General features: G+C 39.6%; 1 protein-coding gene and 1 long non-coding RNA gene across 12 annotated transcripts in view; one reads left to right on the forward strand and one right to left on the reverse strand.

Moving 5' to 3' along the window:
- FILIP1 (filamin A interacting protein 1) overlaps window positions 1-20777 on the reverse strand; it is a 114749-nt gene that overhangs the window by 42715 nt on the left and 51257 nt on the right. For 10 of the 11 annotated variants that reach the window (XR_014954226.1, XM_085576432.1, XM_085576428.1 and 7 more), the window contains one exon: window positions 16309-16587. Coding sequence is in view for 10 of the 11 variants with exons in the window: in XM_085576432.1 (XP_085432558.1) it covers window positions 16309-16587 (279 nt within the window). In the remaining variant the exon portion in view is untranslated. Of the gene's footprint in view, window positions 1-16308; window positions 16588-20777 lie in introns of those variants that run through there. The other variant, XM_085576435.1, reaches the window with a different exon arrangement.
- Window positions 163-20723, forward strand: LOC146767830 (uncharacterized). The gene is made up of 4 exons (XR_014954229.1): window positions 163-6229; window positions 7848-16782; window positions 17104-17239; window positions 20476-20723. It is a non-coding gene; the product is annotated as an uncharacterized LOC146767830 (long non-coding RNA).

Here is a 20777-nt window from a genome sequence, read left to right on the forward strand (position 1 = left end):
GTTTTTTTTGGTTTTTTTTTTCCTTTAAAGAAAACCCTAGACATGTTGCAGACCCCAGGTAGTGAGACATGGAAAGCCTGAGTAAATCCTCCCAGCCATGGAGGATGACTGTGCCACTGGAGCCAGGGCTGGGAGCAGGGGTGCACCTGTGGCCAGGGGCAGCCTGGGGCTCCCTGCCCCAGGTGGAAGCCCCCAGTTCCAGCAGCACGAGCAAACATCTGGGCATCACCAGACAGTTCTGCAAGGCCACCTGGCTATGAATAAGGAGTGTTTTAGGGCTATGCTGTGGACAAACACTTAAGCCAAGGCTCTGTTTCTAATGATACTTACCAACACCTGTTAAGCCATCTGTAAAATGGGGGCAGGGCACCCGCTTGTCTTTCAAGGCATGTTTATGAGATCATAGTCCAGGGAGAGACTGTAAAACCTACAGGTTTTTGGTGGGCAAAGGGGTGCTCCTGGATTTCCCTAGAGAACACCTTGTCCACAAGTGCAAATGGATGAGGGACTAGAAGAATATGGGCATTTTTCTCTTGCTTGCCTTTCTGACAACCCATGTGAGCTTGGGAAGTAAATTAAGCACTAAGGAAAGGTTCAGACATTTAAGAAAAAATCCTTTATAAATCCTGCCCCTATGTAAACAATGACTGTTTTAAGATGTATCAACTGACCAACTCTTCTCGCTTTTCCATGCTGTTCATAACAGCATTCAATTCATTCCTGTAGGAAATCTTAAATCTTTACCCAGAACCATAGAGGCACCACAGCTCAACAAAACTTAACTTGATTTTAGAATGAGCAAGAAAGTAAAGTCAATACATCGAAGGATGGACCCAAGACCGAAATAGTCCCCACCTCAAACTTGTGCCGCCCAGACAGCAATTTTTGAAAATGGCAAAGACCCTTTTTTTTTTGTTTTAAATTTAAAACAGTCTAACATGAAAATAAATAATGAACTTCAGGCAAAGATCATGCCATCTAATTAAGAACTAGCCCAATTACACTGTATAACATTTTGTAACCTTAACTAAAATCTTTGCACTTGTCCACAAGATACAAAATGCAAATTGGAATGGTATTCATGTTATTTCAAAATGAGAGTGGGAAAGGTTCATCACTCATGGATGTTACAACTAATTGAATTATGTGAGCTAGTCCCAAAGAAAGACAGGAGAGCATGTGCACCTCACTACATCACATCCTGAGACTGTGCCACTCTCATTACAGGAAAAAATGTTATTTTAGGCAGGTTCTTGACAGGTTTCAGAATGTATTACTTTTCTCTATCCTTGTAGAAATAACAGGTGACTTAGTGTCTTCATCACTATGAAGGCCAATGCTTCTATATTGAAGAAAAAACCTTTAAAAAGTTCATTAGGATAGCATGGGAGCATGGAGAGATTTCTAAATATCCAGATTTTATGATGTGTTGTCAGAAGCCTTTTTAGGAAGAGGCAGTTCTGAGGCCGTACCTCAGATGAACTCAGGATGAGTTCATTCTCTGACCCTGTAGCTGTTGGACCCCGGATGGCATAATTAAACACTGGCAGGGCTGGGCAGAGCAGACAGAGGCAGCTCAGGATCGGGGATTTAACATTGTGAATTGGCAGATAAAAAGCTGGACTCCAGTCCCTGCAGTGGTTATTTGATACAGAAATAGCTGGTGGAGGCAGCTGCTCTGCCCAGCAAGTGCCCAGGCCCTGTTCAGTTGTGTGCTGCCTGACTTTTCTTCAGGCCTCATTAGTCTGTCATCACTCTGTTAAAATGGAGCAACTTTAGCACAAGACAGTAGGAATAAGAGTCCCTGAAGTCCCTGCTAACTAAGAAAGGCTTCTGGATGCTGCAGGTTTGGGTCACCAAGAGCCAGAAGGAATCAAGCCAGAGGGAGCCAAGCCAGGGGAGTGGATGATGCTGAATGGAGGAACTGACTCCCCAAGAAGGAAAATAGGAGCCCAAGCTCAGTTCAGAACTTTGAAATAAAAAACCCATTAATTGCTTCATCTTTAAAGGGAAGCAGTAATGTGCCTAGCTCCCATGGGGAGGGTACCTAGCCCAGAATCAGGCTGGGTGGCACCATCCCTGGGGGCACAGTCAGCTGTCCTCTCCTGTACCCCTTCCTGGGTACCCCACACTCTGCTGGCCCTCGGGATTTGGATGATGTTAATGTGGCAGGCTGCCTTTTGCCTTTTCTGGGCTCAGCCATTTCTCCTATCCTTATCTTTTCAAGGGTATCGGTTAATTTCACCAAGTACTTTGTTTCAGTTGTGATAACAGTTTGTGAAAAACAAATGACAAACAGACACACAGGTTGCTAGGAAGCATTGGACCAAAAAGGGAAGCTAATGCTAATAATAAACTGGAGACAAATTTGCTTTTATTTGGTCAGAAACAAGCTCCATCATAGGGAGATTCTGAAGGGGAGCTAACCTATGCCAAAGAGTCATCCAGGCAACATCCATCAGCCTCAGGGTTTGTGAATTCCAGTTAGTCTCTCTAAAACTCCTCAGGATAATATAGAGGGAAGGAGCTGAAACAGCATGCCTGTGCATCTTGTGACTTCATATTTCTCCAGATGGCCAATTTTCCCCTGAAACAACTAGAAGAGAAGTCAGATAGAGATGTTTTCTTCCCCTGTATAGTGATCTGCAGGAGGTAGACCATTTTTGGAAAACAGTCAGGGTAATCCTGCAGAGGAGCACTGGGGCTACTTCAAAATTCATACCTGTGAAGAAACATAGACTCAAAGTGGGGGCCCTAGCTAAGAAGAGGGGACTTTGCTGGCAAGCTGTTTCTGACGATGGGCATCTACTGCTGGTGCCTCCCTCGCCCCAAAGCACGGTGCTGTTTTGCATAAATTGTAAGCTAGGAGGCAGACACAAAGAAGATATTTCAAACTGCAAGTAAACTTGTGTATAACTCACAGAGAGCAGTTTTTAGCTGTTTTGGTAGAAGGAACATGATGTTTGGCACAGGAAAATCATCTCTCAAGTCCTGCTTTTGTTTTGTTTTGTTGGTGCGGTGATGAGAAAGAGCATCCAGGCTTGAGAAGACCACATATTGCAACAGCTAGTAACACAGTGAAACTTATTTGCAAAAGTCCAGAAGACTGCAGCTAGTCAGAAAAGTGCTTTAAAGTCAAAATACGTAATTTTAAAAAATTACTTTTATTAGTTTTTCATTACTTCAATTGTCCTACAGAAAACACTGAGCTACCTTTTTGTCTATACTGTTAAGATTGTGAGTTCTTGAAAATAAAGAGACTTTTCCATTAATTAAGTGTCCCAAGTATCTTATTTTCTAAGCAGTAGGAGGAATAAAGGCAGATTAAAGATGTACTAATTTAACTCCTTCGGTTGCTCCTGCTGATAGAAGAACAGCAAAGTTGAACTATGTCTAAGCCTGTTTTATGCTCACTGAAGGTGCCAAAATCTAAAGGCTGATGACCTCAATTCTTGAATACACCCATGAAGGGCCTGAGATGTTGTGGAGAACTGCTGTCCCACAAAGTTTTGCCTGCTCTCCTTTCTCTCCCCTCTATTCCCCACTCATGAGTGCACTTACCAAAGAGATGGGGTCTGCGTTACTACCTGGGAACTCCAAGACAATGCTTCCCTTCTCTCATGAGTGCACCCTGCTTGCCCAGATGGAAGGCTGATGTGAGCCCATTCCTCACAGGGCTACCCTGAAGCACTCACTTTTTGGCAGAATAAAGTAGAAGGACTTTCTTTTGCTCACCGACTTGAGCGGAGCAGGGGGCCGTGTTCCAAACCTCGCTTTACTACATGCCTAGTAAAATATTTAAAAGATATAGAAAGGATGTAAAGAGGTTCCTGCATAAAATTAAAACCATTTAGGAAACAATAGCATGACTCTGCTGCTTGTAAAAGGGGTCCTGCAGCCTAGCAACCAGATTCTTGGTCAATGGAAAGACTGTTACATGAGCTGGGCGTTCAGACGTGCTTCTTCCTCATGCCCTGCCCTGCCAATTTACTACAGCCCTCTCTGCCCATTCCCACAGTCTTTGGCCTCTCCCATGAGCCTGCTGACAAAACTCAGCACCCACTAAACACGGAATTTTTGCCACAGACCATTTGTCACCTGGGAAATGGGACTGAACTGATCAAACTCGTTTCATATAAGGCATCTAGTAAATTGGGGAAAAAATTCAGTTGCATTCAAGATGGGTTAAATGGAGTTGAAGTAATCACTGTCAGCTAGGAGTGAAACCCAACTCAAGAGCATTTACCAATACATGTCCTAAACTTTTCTCTTGATTTTTTTCCTAAGTTGCCTTGCTGCAAATTTATAGTTTGTCTTTCTCAAAATCAGTTACTGGTAACTATTACCTTCATAGCTCCACATCTGGAGGCATCTAACTACTTTACACCTAACTACTGTAGAGAAATCCCAATATTTCAGTAACATGATAACAATCCTCTTCATTAGATGAAAGAAGTTTTGAAAATTCAGGAGCAGGAGTAGTGTTTACAAGAAATGCAGTTATGTAATATTTTGGCAATCTGATATTTCCAGCTTTTGAATATTTCTTTTCCGGTTATGAAGACACTTTATCATACCTACAGAAGGAAGTGCACTAAGTAGCAGATGTTTAATATTTATAAAGCTGTATTTTCCTTGCCAGTGTTAATGACAAAAAATAACTATGAAACCACAGACAGGAACCTTTACTTCTACTTGTGTTGTTGTTGCTTGCATTGCACACAGTTCAGGTTATTTATAGCACAACAGCTGCTCTGTTCAGCATCCGAAACTAGATAAGGTCACAGGTTATCCATGTAATGTTGGGGTCTTACCAGTGACTGATTTCCTAAATGCCAGTAGGCTTTACAAATATTTTACCTAGAGTTAATAAACATCACACTCAAGGCATCCAGAGGCAGATCAGGAAAATGTTCTCACACTGCTTTCTGTGCTATCCAGAACAAGGTGTGCTGCTACCAGTGCAGGAATAGCCTTATTTCTGATAAGTTCCATTAGAGACCTCAGAAAGTGGATATCACTGGCTTTGTTAGTTGATTTTAATGAAAGAAAGCACCTTCAAGTAAGGGTACTCAAACACCTGTATCTGAAAATCTTTCCTAATACCAATCCACTAGTCCCTGTTTAAGTCCATTAACTTCCCTTCATTCTTATCTTAGGAGGAAAAAATATAATTAAAAGGAAAGTGTACTTTCTCAATTTTGTCTCATATTACTATAAATATATGCACAGAACATAATAAAAACTACTCCTGACAGCTGGACTGACATTTTTGTTAAAGGCCTGATTGCTCACTCTATCCCTTCTATTGTACAAAGCATGTTTCAAAGCAGGGAGGTTAGATGTCCTATTGCATATTGCATCACATAAAGATCATTTTGCTAAAAATTCAGTAAATATTTTTTTTCTTCTATACCAGATATCTGAAGTAGCCTTGTTTGTATCACTCACCCAGTGATGCAAAATGCTGGCTAATTATATAAAATCATATAATCATAAAAGTCCTGAGTTGGAAGGTACTCACAGAGAACATCAAGTCCAAACCCTGGCCCTGCACAAGACAGCCCCAAGAATCACATCATGTGCCTGAGAGCACTGTCCAAACACTTCTTGAACTCTGTCAGGCTTGGTGCTCTGACCACTCCCCTGGGGAGCTTGTTCCAGTGCCCAACCACCTCTGGGTGAAAAACTTTTCCTGATAGCCAACCTAAACCTCCCCTGACACAACTTCCAGCCATTCCCTCGGGTCCTGTCCCTGTTGCTACAGAGAAGAGATCAGTGCCTGCTCCTCCTCTTCCCCTCTTGAGGAAATTGTAACTGTGATGAGATCTCCTCTCAGTCTCCTCCAGACCAAACAAACCAAGGGACCCCAGCTGCTCTATGGCTTCCCCTCTAAACCCTTCACCATGTTCACAGCTGTCTTTTGGACATGCTTTAATAGCTTTATATCTTTCTTATATTGTGGCACCAAAACTATGCACTCAAGTCAAAATAAGACTGCACCAGTAACATGAATACATCAGGTTTTTTTGCAAGGAAGACTTTAGGTACAGCAACGTTTATTTAACACCTTTCATCTTAGCTTAATTTCCTAATACTTGAAACTGTGGATTTCACTTGCATGAATTTTTTTTAACTTTTCTGTATTCAAGTCTAGGTACACGATGTACTCTGGAGGTAGAGATTACTTCGGTGATGAAAAGTGACCATTGTTGATTTTGTACAAAGGGTAAGTGAAATGTATATCCAGAAATACAAATGATCCCTCATGACCCTGAGGATATTGAACAGAACTGTCCTGTCTTCTCCACACTGTGCAGAATTTTCTGGCCTTGTATGAAGCCTTTGGAGCTCTACACTGTATTTCATTTTATTATGCTTTATCTTGTGATAGCTCAGAAAGCTCTTCTAAAATCAATACTGGAGAAAAGGCACACGATAGACCAGCTCAGCCACTGCATAAATCTTCTGAAGTAGCTCCAGAAGAAATACATCAGAAATTAATTTGGCCTCTTATGTTTGAAAATGTCCCTGCTAAAGATTGCAAAGCTGAGGAGAAGCAGCGCTGAGCAATGTATTACTTCTTCTAGCAAGCCTCAAAACAGATCAAATGAGCACTAGAAGACATCTGTCTGTTATTTCCTGCCCACACAGCTTTGTTCTGCTTTATTGCCAGAGCGCTCCATGGATGATGTCACTTTTTTCTGAAGAAAACAGGCCACCAGAGCCTTTCACTGACATAATTAATTATCTGTAGTCTGGGCCACAGCCAGCAAAATTCCCATGGCAAGGCCCTGAGAAGTATTAACTCCACACTGCTTGATGTTTTCAGAATTATTATGGTCTGGGATACCCTGTCTTGTCTTTTCACACTGAAAGAGTGCTTTGCTTGATATTATCAAGCCATGGGGCAGTTACTGCCGCATATAGAATTACAGTGTCATGATCCAGTCAGCACAAGAGACACCAGGGCAAGGAGTGACTGTCAAGATATGTGCGTGACTCTGCATGTTGGGATATGTTCTACATACTCCAGCAATGCCTCACAATGGCTAAATCCACTGGTTTGCATTTGTATCCAGTCATAGCATTTTTGTCTCAGCCAACATTAACTGCATAATATTCTTCACATGGCCTGAAGCCCAGCAGCAAGCAGAAACCACAGACTGATCCAACTAGCCATCAAGCTGCCATGTTCCTTTTGTAACCAGAACTTATTTTGTGATCTGTTGGAAGTGCTTTAGGAGGGGGAAAAAAACTGACTAATGAAAGGGCAGTAACAGGAAAAGCATTTATTTTCCTCTTTCTTCTCTTATCATCTGGCCCTATTAGTAAGTCTGGACCGAGACACAAGGGACCCATGGATCATGAACCTCTTTCTTATGCTTCACACATAAAATTAACCCCAGCATGCTCCAATTTCCATTCTATAAAGGAAATAATATTTCTCATGACTGAGATTTAATTTCCAAATATATAGAAGATCTAGAAATGCTGTGAATGCTACAAAAAATATGGCACTCTGACATCAATATCACTGTTCTCCTATTCATTTCCCCCCGGCATGTTATATTTTTTTTTTCTCCAGGTACAGATTCTTCTGTACTATCATCCAATTTGTTGAAATCCATTAGAAACTAAAAAGTATCTTCATTAGATGTGAAACTCGTCTTGTCTAAATTGCTCTTTGCAAATGCTACATTAGCAATATAAAGAACGAAAGCACCTGCAATTAGATGCTTTAACTTTCTGACTTGAATTTCAGGGATGTATTTCAGGCTGCTGTTCTGAGTACCCTGTCTCCAAGAGGAACAAATCAGCCCAGGCATTTTTTTTTTTTTCCACAGTGATTTTGCTGCCTTCTGGCAAGAACAAGCACACAAGGAGCAGGATGGAGCAAGACAAGCTGGAGCCAGCAGGGCTGTAACCACCAGGATGATGAAGTCAGAGGCAATCCTTCTGCCTCCTCTGCGGAGACAGGAGCATGTGGGACACTAACAGACCTAAGTCTGTGTACATGTGTAATAAACTGTATACACAGCTTTCTCTTGTCCAAGCATTTTTTTGGCTTCAACATGTTTTTGAGTACTCTGTGCTGCACAATGCACATCCAAGTTACTGGTGGCTGATGAATGGGCAAGAACAGTAGGACTGCATTACAGCAAGCATGCACCAACACAACCAATTATTGGAATGGAGTTGTCAGAGGAAATGAGGGAAGTGGCCAAACTCTGAGTGTGATGCAACTAGGGTGGATGGGCAATGGAAGGCACAGAGTGAGAGCTCCAAGCCATGCCCATGATGGCCCCACTTGTCTCCAAAATCCCCCTGATTCCCCCCAATGTCTGTCCTTTCCTTTGCCCTCCCCAAGCCCCACTTGGGGACATCCTTTTCCCTCTCTATCCTCCCACTGCACTCCAGGAATTACTCTGAAGCCCTTCAAAATAATATATTACCCGAACTGCTGAGATTGCCCAAGCCAATACTGGAGAATTGGGGTTTCTTATTCGCATCAATATTTCTGTTTCTGATTTGTTTAAACTTGAAGGTGACAAATGTCTGGAAGTTACCATGCAATTATATTTGAGTTAGTTCAGTTCCACTCATTTTTCTGGCATGGAAGAATTAATGCTAATTTTTTGCATAGAAAACAAATAATTTCCAGGATAAGAAAGACATCGCTTGCAAAATCCAAACCCTTTGTGTCTCAGGAAAGGACTTCCCTGCACAGTGCCTCCCTCAGCTGTGCATCATTTTGGGTGCCACATCTGCCCAGCCTTCTAAAATAAGTCAGAGTTTTTATTTTGGACATCATGCAAACACTCAAGGCAGCAATTTTGTAAAATGTGGCAAGACACAGGATGGTCAGCAGGACCTGCAGTTTTCTATGTGAAAATGTTACATTCCTCTCACTTTAGTTAACCAATAGGTGGAGCCTTTAGCCCTAGAAACAAGACATTTTCTCAACCATGTTATCACAATTATTATGTAAAGATTTATATTTGCATTTATTAAAGCTTGTTTTGGATAAAAAATAATCTATTTTGCTCTCAAGAGCTTATCTGATCCCCAGCTAGAGGACAACAGACAAAAACTTAATATACACAGAAATGGGGCAGCAAAGTTAACAAAAACAGGTTCATCTACCATTGCAATGTTAAATTAACAACTGGTGATTCAGAGTACTGGACAGCATTATGACACATAAGACATATGCTCATTGCAAACTCTCCAAAGAATCCCAGATATTTTAAAGCCAGAAAGCTCATGCATTTAACATTGATTGCAAAATGATCAGCCATGTGCTCTCCCACAGAGATAACGTTCAAGAAAAATGAGAAAAGATACAAATGTCCTCTTTGCTATTGCACTGAATATACAATTTCTAGTAAGTAAATGTAAATAAAAATAAAAATAGTCAAATTATTTCATTATTTAAAGCTAATTTTCTAAAATTTGCAAGAGAAGACCAGTTTGGAACAAAACCAAGACTTAAAAAGATGGTTGTGGACAATTCTGTTCTGTTTTGAACAGAAGACTAAGAATTTTTGGAAAAAACCCCAAGCTGTTCATACTCTTCCTTCTACTCTAGATAAGATGTTCAATGGATCAGAGACACTTGCCAATTATTCCTCTCTTCTGATCCTTCAGGGCTAACTAACACAACAGACACAGCTCAGTTAAGTACAGCTCAGGCATTACTCGAGAACGATGTTAAAATATCTTTGTGAAAGAGGTCTTCAGCCTACAACTGTCCAGTGACAGTGACATTTTACTGAGGATCATTACTTTGAAAAGCATACATGTAATTCTAAAGCAATTTTAGTACCAAAGAGATGGATGGCTATCATCCCTGTAGTTGATAGTACCTCTGCTCTTTATTTCAGATGGAAGAGGAAATTGCGTAAATAGCACAATTTAACTATATTTCAGTATACTGTCTTGTCTTTGTTGGTTTTTTTGTTGTTGTTTTTTTTTTTTTTCTCTCACAAAACAGCCAGGTTCTATTTTAAAACTGATGATTTTGGGACTTGCTAGACAAGTTCTTACCTCCTATGGTATGTTCTGCACTTTGCACAGCAGCAAATGCAAGCTACAGAAAATAAACCATACTATTCTGGACAAAATTAATCTCTGGTTATAAATTATTCAATAAAAATAGAAGAGAGCATCTGTGGTCTGAAAACATTGGGGTTTTTTTGTGCTGCAAAAGCATTCTTCACCAGGAAAACACAAACAAACCAGGGGTCACTAAGAGAGGAGAGAATTTTTTTAACTCATTGTACTGATATGCCAGACATTTTTAGGGCTTGTTTTTAGGCTCTTATTTTGCTCTACTGTGGACAACATCTTTCTCTTCATTTTCTTGCCTTTTTTGTGCCCACTTTCCATGTCTCTGGCTTGGCTCCATTTATCTCTGTTGTATTCCCCTTTAGCTTACACTCTTTTTCTTCTATTGCCCAGCCTCTTTCCCCTCATTCCATTCTGCTTAAGTCACCTCTCCCTCCTCACATTAACCCTGTCTTCTCTTTTTCCCTGAAGCTCTGTACTTGCCAAGGTTTTTCCCACAGGGAATTTGTATTTCATCTATGATATGCTCATAAATTCTAAATTATTTCAATTCAATCAACAAGATTTCACAGATACCCTGCATGCACTTTTCTCTGGCTTTACCTATTCTTTCTGCCTTGGCTCATCTGCTGTTTGTTAATCTGTGCTATTTTGCTAATGACCATTTGAAAACTCTTTCTCTTCACTGCTATCTCTGGTACCAAGGCAACTTGCCCCAGCTTTCTCTTTTGATTGCTGCACAAGAAACACATCTGGTTTCTACCAACCTATCTATCCCACATTCCTTGCTTGAGCTTTAGGCAGATCCATATTTATTAATATTAATCCAAGAGTATAAAAAAATGGCACTGAAGAAAAATAAAGAAGTCTGTACGGTGTTTTTTGACTAAACAACTAGGTGGCTCTCCCAGTGTTACAATATCTTGGAATAGTCAATAAAAAAGCAATTTGAGGCATTACATGCAAGTTTACACATTTCAGCAAGAGGAAAAAGAGACAGAGAAAAACATCACAACAGCTACAGAGTCAAATTCCCTTGCTTATACTAGTCAGACTGACAAGTGATGGGAAGGCCAAGTAATGCCATGCCTTAAGAGAAAGGCAAATATGAAACCAAATGCACAAGGCAACAGAGAGCTCTCTCCTACAGCAAGAGGAGTTCACTCCATGTGCAGTTCCAGCTACAGACACCAAGAAGGGTGAGCCCGGGGTGTACCTGCTGCTGGTCAAGGGGTGATGAGGACATGGAGAGCCAGAGGAAATAGAAAGGATGTGCTACGGCTAGCACAGCAAAAACAAAGGCTCAGAGGATGCAAGGCAGGAGGCAGAGAGGTGGATTTTCAAAGCAGGATCACTGTACAGCAAAGTTTAATAAAGGTTTCACTAGACATAATTAAAATTGTTTCAGAAATTAAAATGGAGAAATCAGAGAAACATTTAAGATTTTCAGCTCTGGGACTATTTTCCAATAAGAGTAGTCAAAGTAAACAACCCACCTAATCTTAAAACACGGCTTACAAAGTTCACAACAAAGGTAAAGGGAGTATTTGCCTAAAAAATTAGGTTATGGGATTTGATATACAGTAGATCTTCTACAATTTTATCTCCAGAATTCTCAGGTCAACCCATGCATCTTCAGCATAAGGATGAGGGAAGCCTGAGCTGGGAAGTGACAAAAAGGTAGAGTAAGAAAAAAGGTCACAACTAGAAAAATTAAGAAGGGAAGAAAAGTGAATAGAGAAATTTAGATCTTAGGAAAAAGAGCTGAACAGAGCAATTATAGAATAAAATGTATTATATAATTATGCCTCTGTTGGATGAGAGAGCTTCTTACCCCACAACTGCCTTGTTTCAGCCACCAGCAACCAGCCTCCCATACCCGCCCTTCAACAAGCTATTGCTCTGACACCTCCTGTAAGCACTCAAATTAACCATTAAATGAAGTCTTGATTAAATACTTGTAAGGAAGGGACTTGTTTGACAGCAGAGTGATTTGGTCTCTCCCTTTGAACAAGGGATCCTATAGAAAGAGGTTTACCACTGAATATCTGCTACACAGTTTTTCCCTTCAAATACCAAACCAAACCCAACCCAGTGTTACATTGGACCATTTGGAAGTCTGAGGACTTGTCAGAAATTGAGTCTTTTGATTAATTTATAATATATATAATATCTATAATATCTATAATATCTATAATATATTATATATATAATATATTAATATATAATATAATATAATATAATATAATATAATATAATATAATATAATATAATATATATTATAATATTTATAAATATCCCTTGCATATTTCACATACTGTTCCTCAAGACATCGCATTTCACATATTGCCCATCTGCTCCCTCTGGTCTGCAACAGAGGAAATGTGCAGCTGGCAACGTAACATGTATTTCCTTTACATGGCTGCATGGCTTTGAGGAGCTCTGCTCCTCAATAGTGCCAGGCTCTCAGGAAACATTTCCCTCAGGCCTAAAGCATGCAAGGGACCTCAACAGCAACGAGGGGCTGAGCTGCAGGGGATGAATGCCATGTTGGCACTGGACAAGCACAGTAAAACATGGACTATAACAAAGGCCTTGAATGGAAAAGTTGCTCCTTTTTGAATTGGTGTGAAATATAGGAAGCTGTCTCCCAGGCTTAAATTGTCCTTCCAGCAATAGGCACAGAATCTGGATAAGAAATTATTTTTCTTGAAAAACCTAATGATTTATAGTGGAATGTTGTCTTTATAAATATTCTTTTATTATTGTGGGTTTTTTTCCCCAAATATGCAATAAAAGTCTGAGTTGTAAACATGTAGGAATACTCCTCCTCATTTCCTTTTGGGCCTCCAGTCAGGAAATGTTGAAAATCAGTGTTGGTATTGCTGAAGATTAATGGCTGCTGCTCAGAAACCCTACAGAAAGGGAATATGCTCCTGCCAGGACAAATACATAAGCCATTGGACAAAAATCTGTGAACCACAGATAGTATTATATCATCATTGTAAAGATTCACACTGCCTGTCTTGCTCTGTAATTAATAATATTCACATGTGGGTTTGACTGAAATCACTGTAACAACCAGGCAAATTAATGCCATGCCTTCATGGTTCCATTTATTCTACCAGTATTTGAAGTTTTCTTTTCAAATCAGCTTTATAGTATTTAAAAATTAGATTTTTTTTTTCCAGGTATAGGAAGCAATCTTTCATGGATTTTTTGCCACTATATGTTCAATGTGGGTTTAAAGACCATGTAATCACTACTTTTTTTATATGAGCAGTTAGATCTCACAAGAGAAAATACACTCCACTGAGCTATAGGGCCATTAAAATAAATCCCTGTCATCAGTTCATTTGCTTCCCACTCTCCTTCAGAGAGGCTGTACTTAAGAGCTCTCCTGCCATGTATATTGGGACACATTCTCATCACTGCAGCTTCTGTAAACTTTTTCTTCCCTTTTGTTTTCTTACAAAATAAGGCATAGGCTATGGTTACCTCAGATGTTTATGAAAAGCTTTCCTTCCCTATATTCAGTAAATGCACAGGGTCCGTCCAGAAAACATGAAGACAGGCAGAGCTGAGTCCAACTTGGAGCTAAAGCACAAGCAAACTACCTGAGGGTATTATAATTTTAAAAAACAATTGAGGTAGAAATAAGGACATAAATATAATTTCCAGGGCATCTCTCCTTGGTTTTCTGGCACGTTTGACTTCAAAATGAAGAGCTAGGGCATCAGGTTGTGGAGTAAGTTGCTCAGTACTGATACCAAGAGCAATGTGGTGTGGGTCTATGTTGTCAGATGATGTGAGTTGTGAACTATGCACATGATGCATATGAATACATTACCATTTGCCTTGCTAACCCCACAGTTGTCACTATCACAGATTACCTCCCATGGTTTAGATCACTGTTTGAGGGTTCCAAGGCAGTCTCACCCTGGTGGTATGGGCATAAGATGCCCCCTGCTCATGGTTGAGTAAACAATTTTGGTATTTTACCCCTATTTTTTATTCAGAAAATACATCTCCCTACAGGTACAGCCTGATGTTATTCTCAAAACAAAATCTTCTTACATATGCCTAGATAATGTTTGCTTTGCCAGTATTGAAATTGCTTCAAAGTAAACCCACAATATGATTTGTCAGTCCAACAAAATGCCAGCCAGCCACCAGAGATGTCTGAAAAGATCTGAAAATAAAAAGCCATGAAATTACTCAGTGCATTAGGTCACTGTGACAGCCAGGAGGTAATACCAGAGTATTTACTTTGGCTGAAGCCTTCCTTGGCTCATCTTCCTTTGTAGTGTTAAAGCCAGGCTCTCATCTCAAGCCAAAGTGCTGTAGCTTGCCCACTTCAGAAATGGGTCAACACAGGTACCAGGGAAATAACTAAAATGGGGGGTTTGACATGAAATTAAAAACTTGTGTTGATTAAAAATAATTACTCTTTTCCCTGCCTGGTTGCAAGGAGCAGAAGAACAGATGCACTCTACAACTACCAGTGTGGTTGTCCCCATACCCTCCTACAAGCCAGGAAGCTTCAGCAGTGCCTGGCATCTCTTTGGGATCTGTATGTATGAAAAACCCTAAAAGTAATGTCCAGGATCTATTCCCATCATACCCATAGGGATAATGAGAACATGAGCAGTCCTTCAAAGCTTGTGTAACTACCCCACAAAGTAAAAGACTATGGTGAAGAACAGGAGGGCTACTCAAGCAATAAAGACCACATTTATTTGCTACACAGGAAACATTAGTGACTTTCTTCACCTCCCCTTTCCAGACCACAGAGGTGACTTCAGGGTAAATCCTTGTGAACAACATGAGCATGATACATTTCTATTGAGGTTTGGCTCTGTTCACCACAGAAGCTGCACACTAGCTCCATCTCTAAGGAAATTACATATACCAGTTTTTGAATAAAGTCAAATGAAGCACAATAAAAATGGTTACTTTTCTGTAATGGTAAGTTCTTTTTTCCTCTGCAAAGTTGCATTTAACATATTTTCTTCCTTTTTTTTTTCCCTGCAGTTTGTCATTGTAAAATGACCGTTCTCTGACAAAATTATTTTGAATGTATACTTCTTGCAACTTGACAGTAGTTTCTAACAAACTAGAGGTGAACTATGTGCAGAAAAAGTGATACTTAATGATACTTCTCAGAGTTGTGCTAATGGTGACTCATGTACCAAAGAAATTAACAGAACAATTGCTTCTTGTAATCAGATAAGATAGTAACAAGTTCAACATTAAAGTAATAATGTTATGAATGTGGTTTTCGGGGGAAAAGTAAAGCCTCCTATGAAAAGCTAAATAGTAATGATTAATTGGAATAAAAGTATTAAGACAAAAGGTTTTCACACAGGTTGGGTGGCTTTTTTCTGCTTGTCCATAGGTTCAGTGAAAAAGGTCACTAAAGTACAACCAAAAGAATGTATGAATTTGAAAAGCAGTCCTACTACAAAAGGGGATAATTTTTTTTTTAAATACCATGCTTCAGCTTCTTATTTTGAAATTCTCTGGAGGTTCATGCTACGGAGAGTTCATTGATGTATTAGCATTAAAGAGAATCTCAAAACTGGACGGACATTTGGGGACAAGGTAAGTGTAAAATCTGGCTGACAGCCATCAAGGACTTACTACTGGGCTGAATTAACATGTAAACCAGGACAACTGAGAAAGCTTTCAAGTAAACACTATTCCAAGAAGTAAAATTAATGGATCTTTGAAAGGCAAGGAATGTGCAAAGCACCAGACCCCAGAAATCAGACAGGACAGGCAGAGCTTTGTCTGAGGCATCAGTAACATCTAAATATGCAAAAGTTCCAGGGGAGATTCTAAGTCCATTTCTGTGTTTCTGACTTGTATAGTTGCCTCTTGAATATTTTCAATAATGATTGTAATTACATTCCCTATATTTACTTGTCATCCCTCCACTCCCTTCTTCCCACCTACAACTGATTCCCCTGTGGTTGTTTTCAGCCTCGCCTGCAGATCCACATTTGTTTGTCAGGTGTTTCTTTGACAGGTGTCTATAATTTATCTTGCTTGGGTAGCTGCAGTGGCAAATAAAACATCACTTAAAACTATAACTGTTAAACACCAACTACCACTGTTCTCTCCTTGTGGTCCTTTGCCTTAAATATGGATATTCCTGTTAGTTGAGCCCTGTGCTCTTTGGACAACCTAAAAATAGGTATGTAGAAAATATGGTTTAGAAGATCTTTAATTTACCTGCAATTCTCCTTCCATTATACTGAGTAGTTTAATCAAGTCTTCTTTAGAAAGCTCTATGGACTTCTTGTTCTTTCGCTCACTAGGACCGGGTGATTTTGAGTGCCGTTTGACAGTTGCTGAAACCATGACCTCATCTTCCTTCCGATGAGGTTTGTTCTTTTTCTTGGCATCCTCCTGAAGTTTTTCATTCTCTGCGTGGCTGATGACAGGCTTGGAACTGGAGAAGTGCCCATTAGACGAGCTTTCTCTACCTTGGTTTCGGGACCTCATCCCTGCCTAGAAAGAAACAAACATAAAGATGCATTTATAAACAAAATTACTTACAAAAAAAAGAAAGCCACAGTGGAAATACTGCCTTTGGTAAGAACAACAGTCTTCTAAAAACTGGAGAATACTGTCATGCTCAAGAGACTGTGGTAGAAAGCTCAACCATTCCAACAACTCTGTGTGTGGCAGAAAAAAAGTCCTGAGGTAAGATTAGCCATTTTTTTCAGCAAGCCAAATGCTGATATGAGTTTAAATGTATGGAACTTAAAATTGATGTGGGACAACACGTTCCAGTGTTTCCTTTTCTTCAGTTGACATGTTGATCACTCACAATTCAACACTACAAAACAAAGCAGGTTGTCAAATAGATCTTATTTAACATGTAGATTACTTGAAAAACAGAAATGCAATTAAATATTTGAAAAGCATATTGCTGAAGTGTAAATTCTCTATGAGAGTGCAGTGCCAATGCATGACAAATGTCAGTCTGCTCTTTCTCTGAAATAAGCAATGATTTTATTGCAGGTAACCAAGAAAACTGAAGAATGCAGAGTAAATCAGGTGGCAAATACTGCACAGGATTATTAGACTATAAGTTCCATAAAGGAAAGTTGAAAAGAAATTTGAAAAATGAGCATGAATGATATGAAATCACTAACAGGTAAACACAGTCTTTCCAGAAAATTCAGGGTTTCTCCAAAGGTCTCATGGTTATTCAATGCTCACATTTCTGTCTTCTTAAGCATTGAGTCTTAGACTAAAACAGCAAACATTCCTCAGCTTTGTCACTTGACCAACTGTATAGCTAAATTTTTAAAGCAATAAATCTAATGAAAAATATTCCACTGCTTCCAAGTATTTCCTGTCATTTAAATTAATCTCTGGTGTTAGTTTGCAGTTTGTTCATTAGTCAAACAGATGCATCAATAACATCACACACACTTCTGATAAGGAGTTCAGAGCAGCAGTTCAGTAGTGATGGAGCAAAACCTAAAATACACTGACTTACCAGCTTTGCTAAATTACACTTGGTATGCAGTTGCTTGCCTGCATATTTGATGAAGGCCAGCATTATAAATCTCTTGCCACAATTAGCCTTGCACTTTTGTAGTTTCACACTCAACATGAAGATTGTCTTTTTATTATGACTGGTTACTCATGTCTTCACTAATTCAGTGGAATTCATCCAGCAGCATAAATAGGGAGATAATTAGATTCTATATTTTGGAGTGAGAGAGTTTCACAAAGAGATTCCTTGCATTGTAGGTCTGCTCTTATCTAAACAATATGTGATACAGGTATACAATGGCCTTTAGCTTCCTGAATGCTTATGCAGGGTGTTTTTCATCAAACAGTTTGGATTAAATACATGAATTACACTTTCTAAAAACAGATCTCCATTATAAGCATGAACAATACCTGAGAACCTCAGGAAATCTTTTGGGTTTCAGATTTATAATGGAAAAATAAACATAGTACTGTTTCCTCTCAGATAGGGCTTTTCAATTTGTTTAACTTTAATGGGTTTGAAACTTTCCAACCATGCTTCCTCTCAGGAGAGAGCATTTGGGATTCAATCTGTCTCTATTTTCTAAGTGTTTCCTTCTGAGTCCCTATGGGTCACTGCCTCCAGCCACTTTCATCTCTAAACCAAGCCTATTTTTTATGGCTTACAGTGAATAGCTTCATGGATCCAGAACATCCCACATGTTTTAAGAACAAATATTTGAAGACTGTCTTGTATATGTTTTGCAGTGTAAAACAGATTATTATATTACAGTATATTCTGCTTAGTAGCATGCCATTTTAGGGATTTCTCTGTAGTAAGACAACTCAAGTTATAGACCTGAAGATTCATAATTCATGTTAAATTTAACTTATGTCTGGTTGAGACACATCATCAACCTGAAAATTGCATAATCAACCAGATACACTTAGCTAAGTATGTTAGACTTCATGAAAGGTGGTGTGTCACCCAGTCACATCATAACTCAAGACAGCCACTTTGATCCATCTGTCCTTGTGGGAGCTGAGATAACAATTCATGAGGCCATGTAAAGACCGAGCAGTTGACTTATAGGCTTATCAACCTGTTAACAGAGAAATTAGGAATGCATATTTCAAGTGTGCTTATGCTCATTGTAAATCAGTAGAGGCCCACAAAGGACAAATGCAAAGTTATGTTCATTAAAATGGCAACAAAGAGGCTTAACCATTTGACCTGGTGTTCCATATCATTTCGCTAATTAGCATATGATTGCTGTACAAGGAGATCAAACTTGGCCTCTTTCAAAATTTCTTTTAAATTTGTAGATTTATTTTGCAGCAAGACTTACTGACAGTAAGTGTGGCAGACAGTCTGTCACACTCAGGGACACTGCCCCTAACAGCCTTTCTTAGTGTGAAAGCCTGCCAAAATTAGAGAAATGCTAACACTTACTCTGTTTTCCCTTATGATGCTGATACTTTTTCAACACATTACCCAAATGCAAAAGTGTCATGTGCTGAAGCCAGAGATGCAGGTGACAGAAGCTTAAATGGTGATAGAAAAGGCCAAGGTTTTGATATTCACACAGTCATTTCCAAGGAGTTCAAGGGCCAAAATCAACGGCATGATCCAGCTGTTGTGCAGCGCTCCAGGAACACAAAGCAGCTGAAAGAATGACTGAGTTTTAATTAGAGCAGCGTGAAGTAGCCAGAACATACCAGTGATGTTGGCTGCAATACTGTGTGCTGGGAGGGAGTGCTCAGCATTGTCATCTTGGATATCCGTCTGCATTTCTGATGGCATCGCGATAAAGAAAAGTTTCTGAGTATTTGCATGACATTATTTCAGTATGCAAATATCCAAATCCCAAAACTTTGCTTATCTGTTGTTTCACCAGGGTTCCAAAACTGATTCTGGGGACACTGCCAGTCTAATACTGGTAACAAATGACCTCCTGCTGTCAGTCCTGATCACATCTCCATATCTTACAGCATTCCTGATCTGCTGAAGGGATTGTGTTCCCTAAAGAAATAACTCATATGATTTATAACAACTTAAGAATTTACTTTATTTTTCCCACTCCTTATCATATTGCATACTAAACTGGGAACCGTTTTTAACCATTTCCAGTCAAACAAGAAGACTTTATGTGATCAGTCATGATCAGTCACCTTGATTGTGACATTTATTGGCTACTCATTTCAATATGTGCTCACAGCACTGGTACTCTGCATGGGAACTCTTCAGCCCCTCCTCTGGTTCAGCCATTTCTTAAGCTTTATGTACAAAGGACAAATGCTATGATTATTTACATGAGCCTGTGTTGTTGTTCTGGGCATGGATCCTTCAGTTTTCACAAGTTATAATCCACACAAGATTTTATGAAATAACCTTTATGTTAGTTTTACTGACATCAGGAGGAAATCTGTGAGGAATTTGCTGAGTACGATGTCAGGAGAGGACAGGCTGCATGCTATTCCAAGTCTTTCCCCCACTGATGGCAATTTGTTCTCCCTTGAAGCTCTTGAAATGGCAGGTTAGATTAGGCTCTGTTACTAGTTCTGTTAGAATCAGATAACACAAAGGGGTTCTTTGAACTTAATGTGTAGCCCCTCTTGCTAATTGGACATGATGATTTTGGCTCCATAGTACTTTCCCCTGAAATAATAATAATAATGTAATAATACACACATGCACAAGAGTTGATTGAAAGCCATGATATGGTTGTTGCCATTGGCAATAAGTTTGTAGTCTGGATCTCAGTTGCAGATCTAACTGATTAGAGTATGACATGAAAGTGGTGGGTTTCTGACAGGCTAACAAAGTATTGTAGGGACAGTGCAACTGGGTTAGTGAACCAAAACTGGAATTTCTTTCTCTGATGTGGCTTTGGGAACTGTGTCTTTCAGGGGCTCTGCTGGGCAGGAATTTGGAACAGAGCAAAGTGATGTGCAGAAGTGCCTGGGTACACAGGGCTGATGGAGGAAAACTCAAGCACTGAGCAAGACAAATTTCTGCCTGGTGATTATGGATCAATATATAGGACTAGGAATGAAAAATAAGTTAAATATTTTTATTTATTTTATATAAATTTATTTATTTTAAATAAAGCAGGGACGGGAAGGGAAGGGAAGGGAAGGGAAGGGAAGGGAAGGGAAGGGAAGGGAAGGGAAGGGAAGGGAAGGGAAGGGAAGGGAAGGGAAGGGAAGGG

The sequence above is a fragment of the Lonchura striata genome, chromosome 3, assembly GCF_050655825.1.
Source record: "Lonchura striata isolate lonStrDom1 chromosome 3, ASM5065582v1, whole genome shotgun sequence".
Taxonomy (NCBI): Eukaryota; Metazoa; Chordata; class Aves; order Passeriformes; family Estrildidae; genus Lonchura; species Lonchura striata.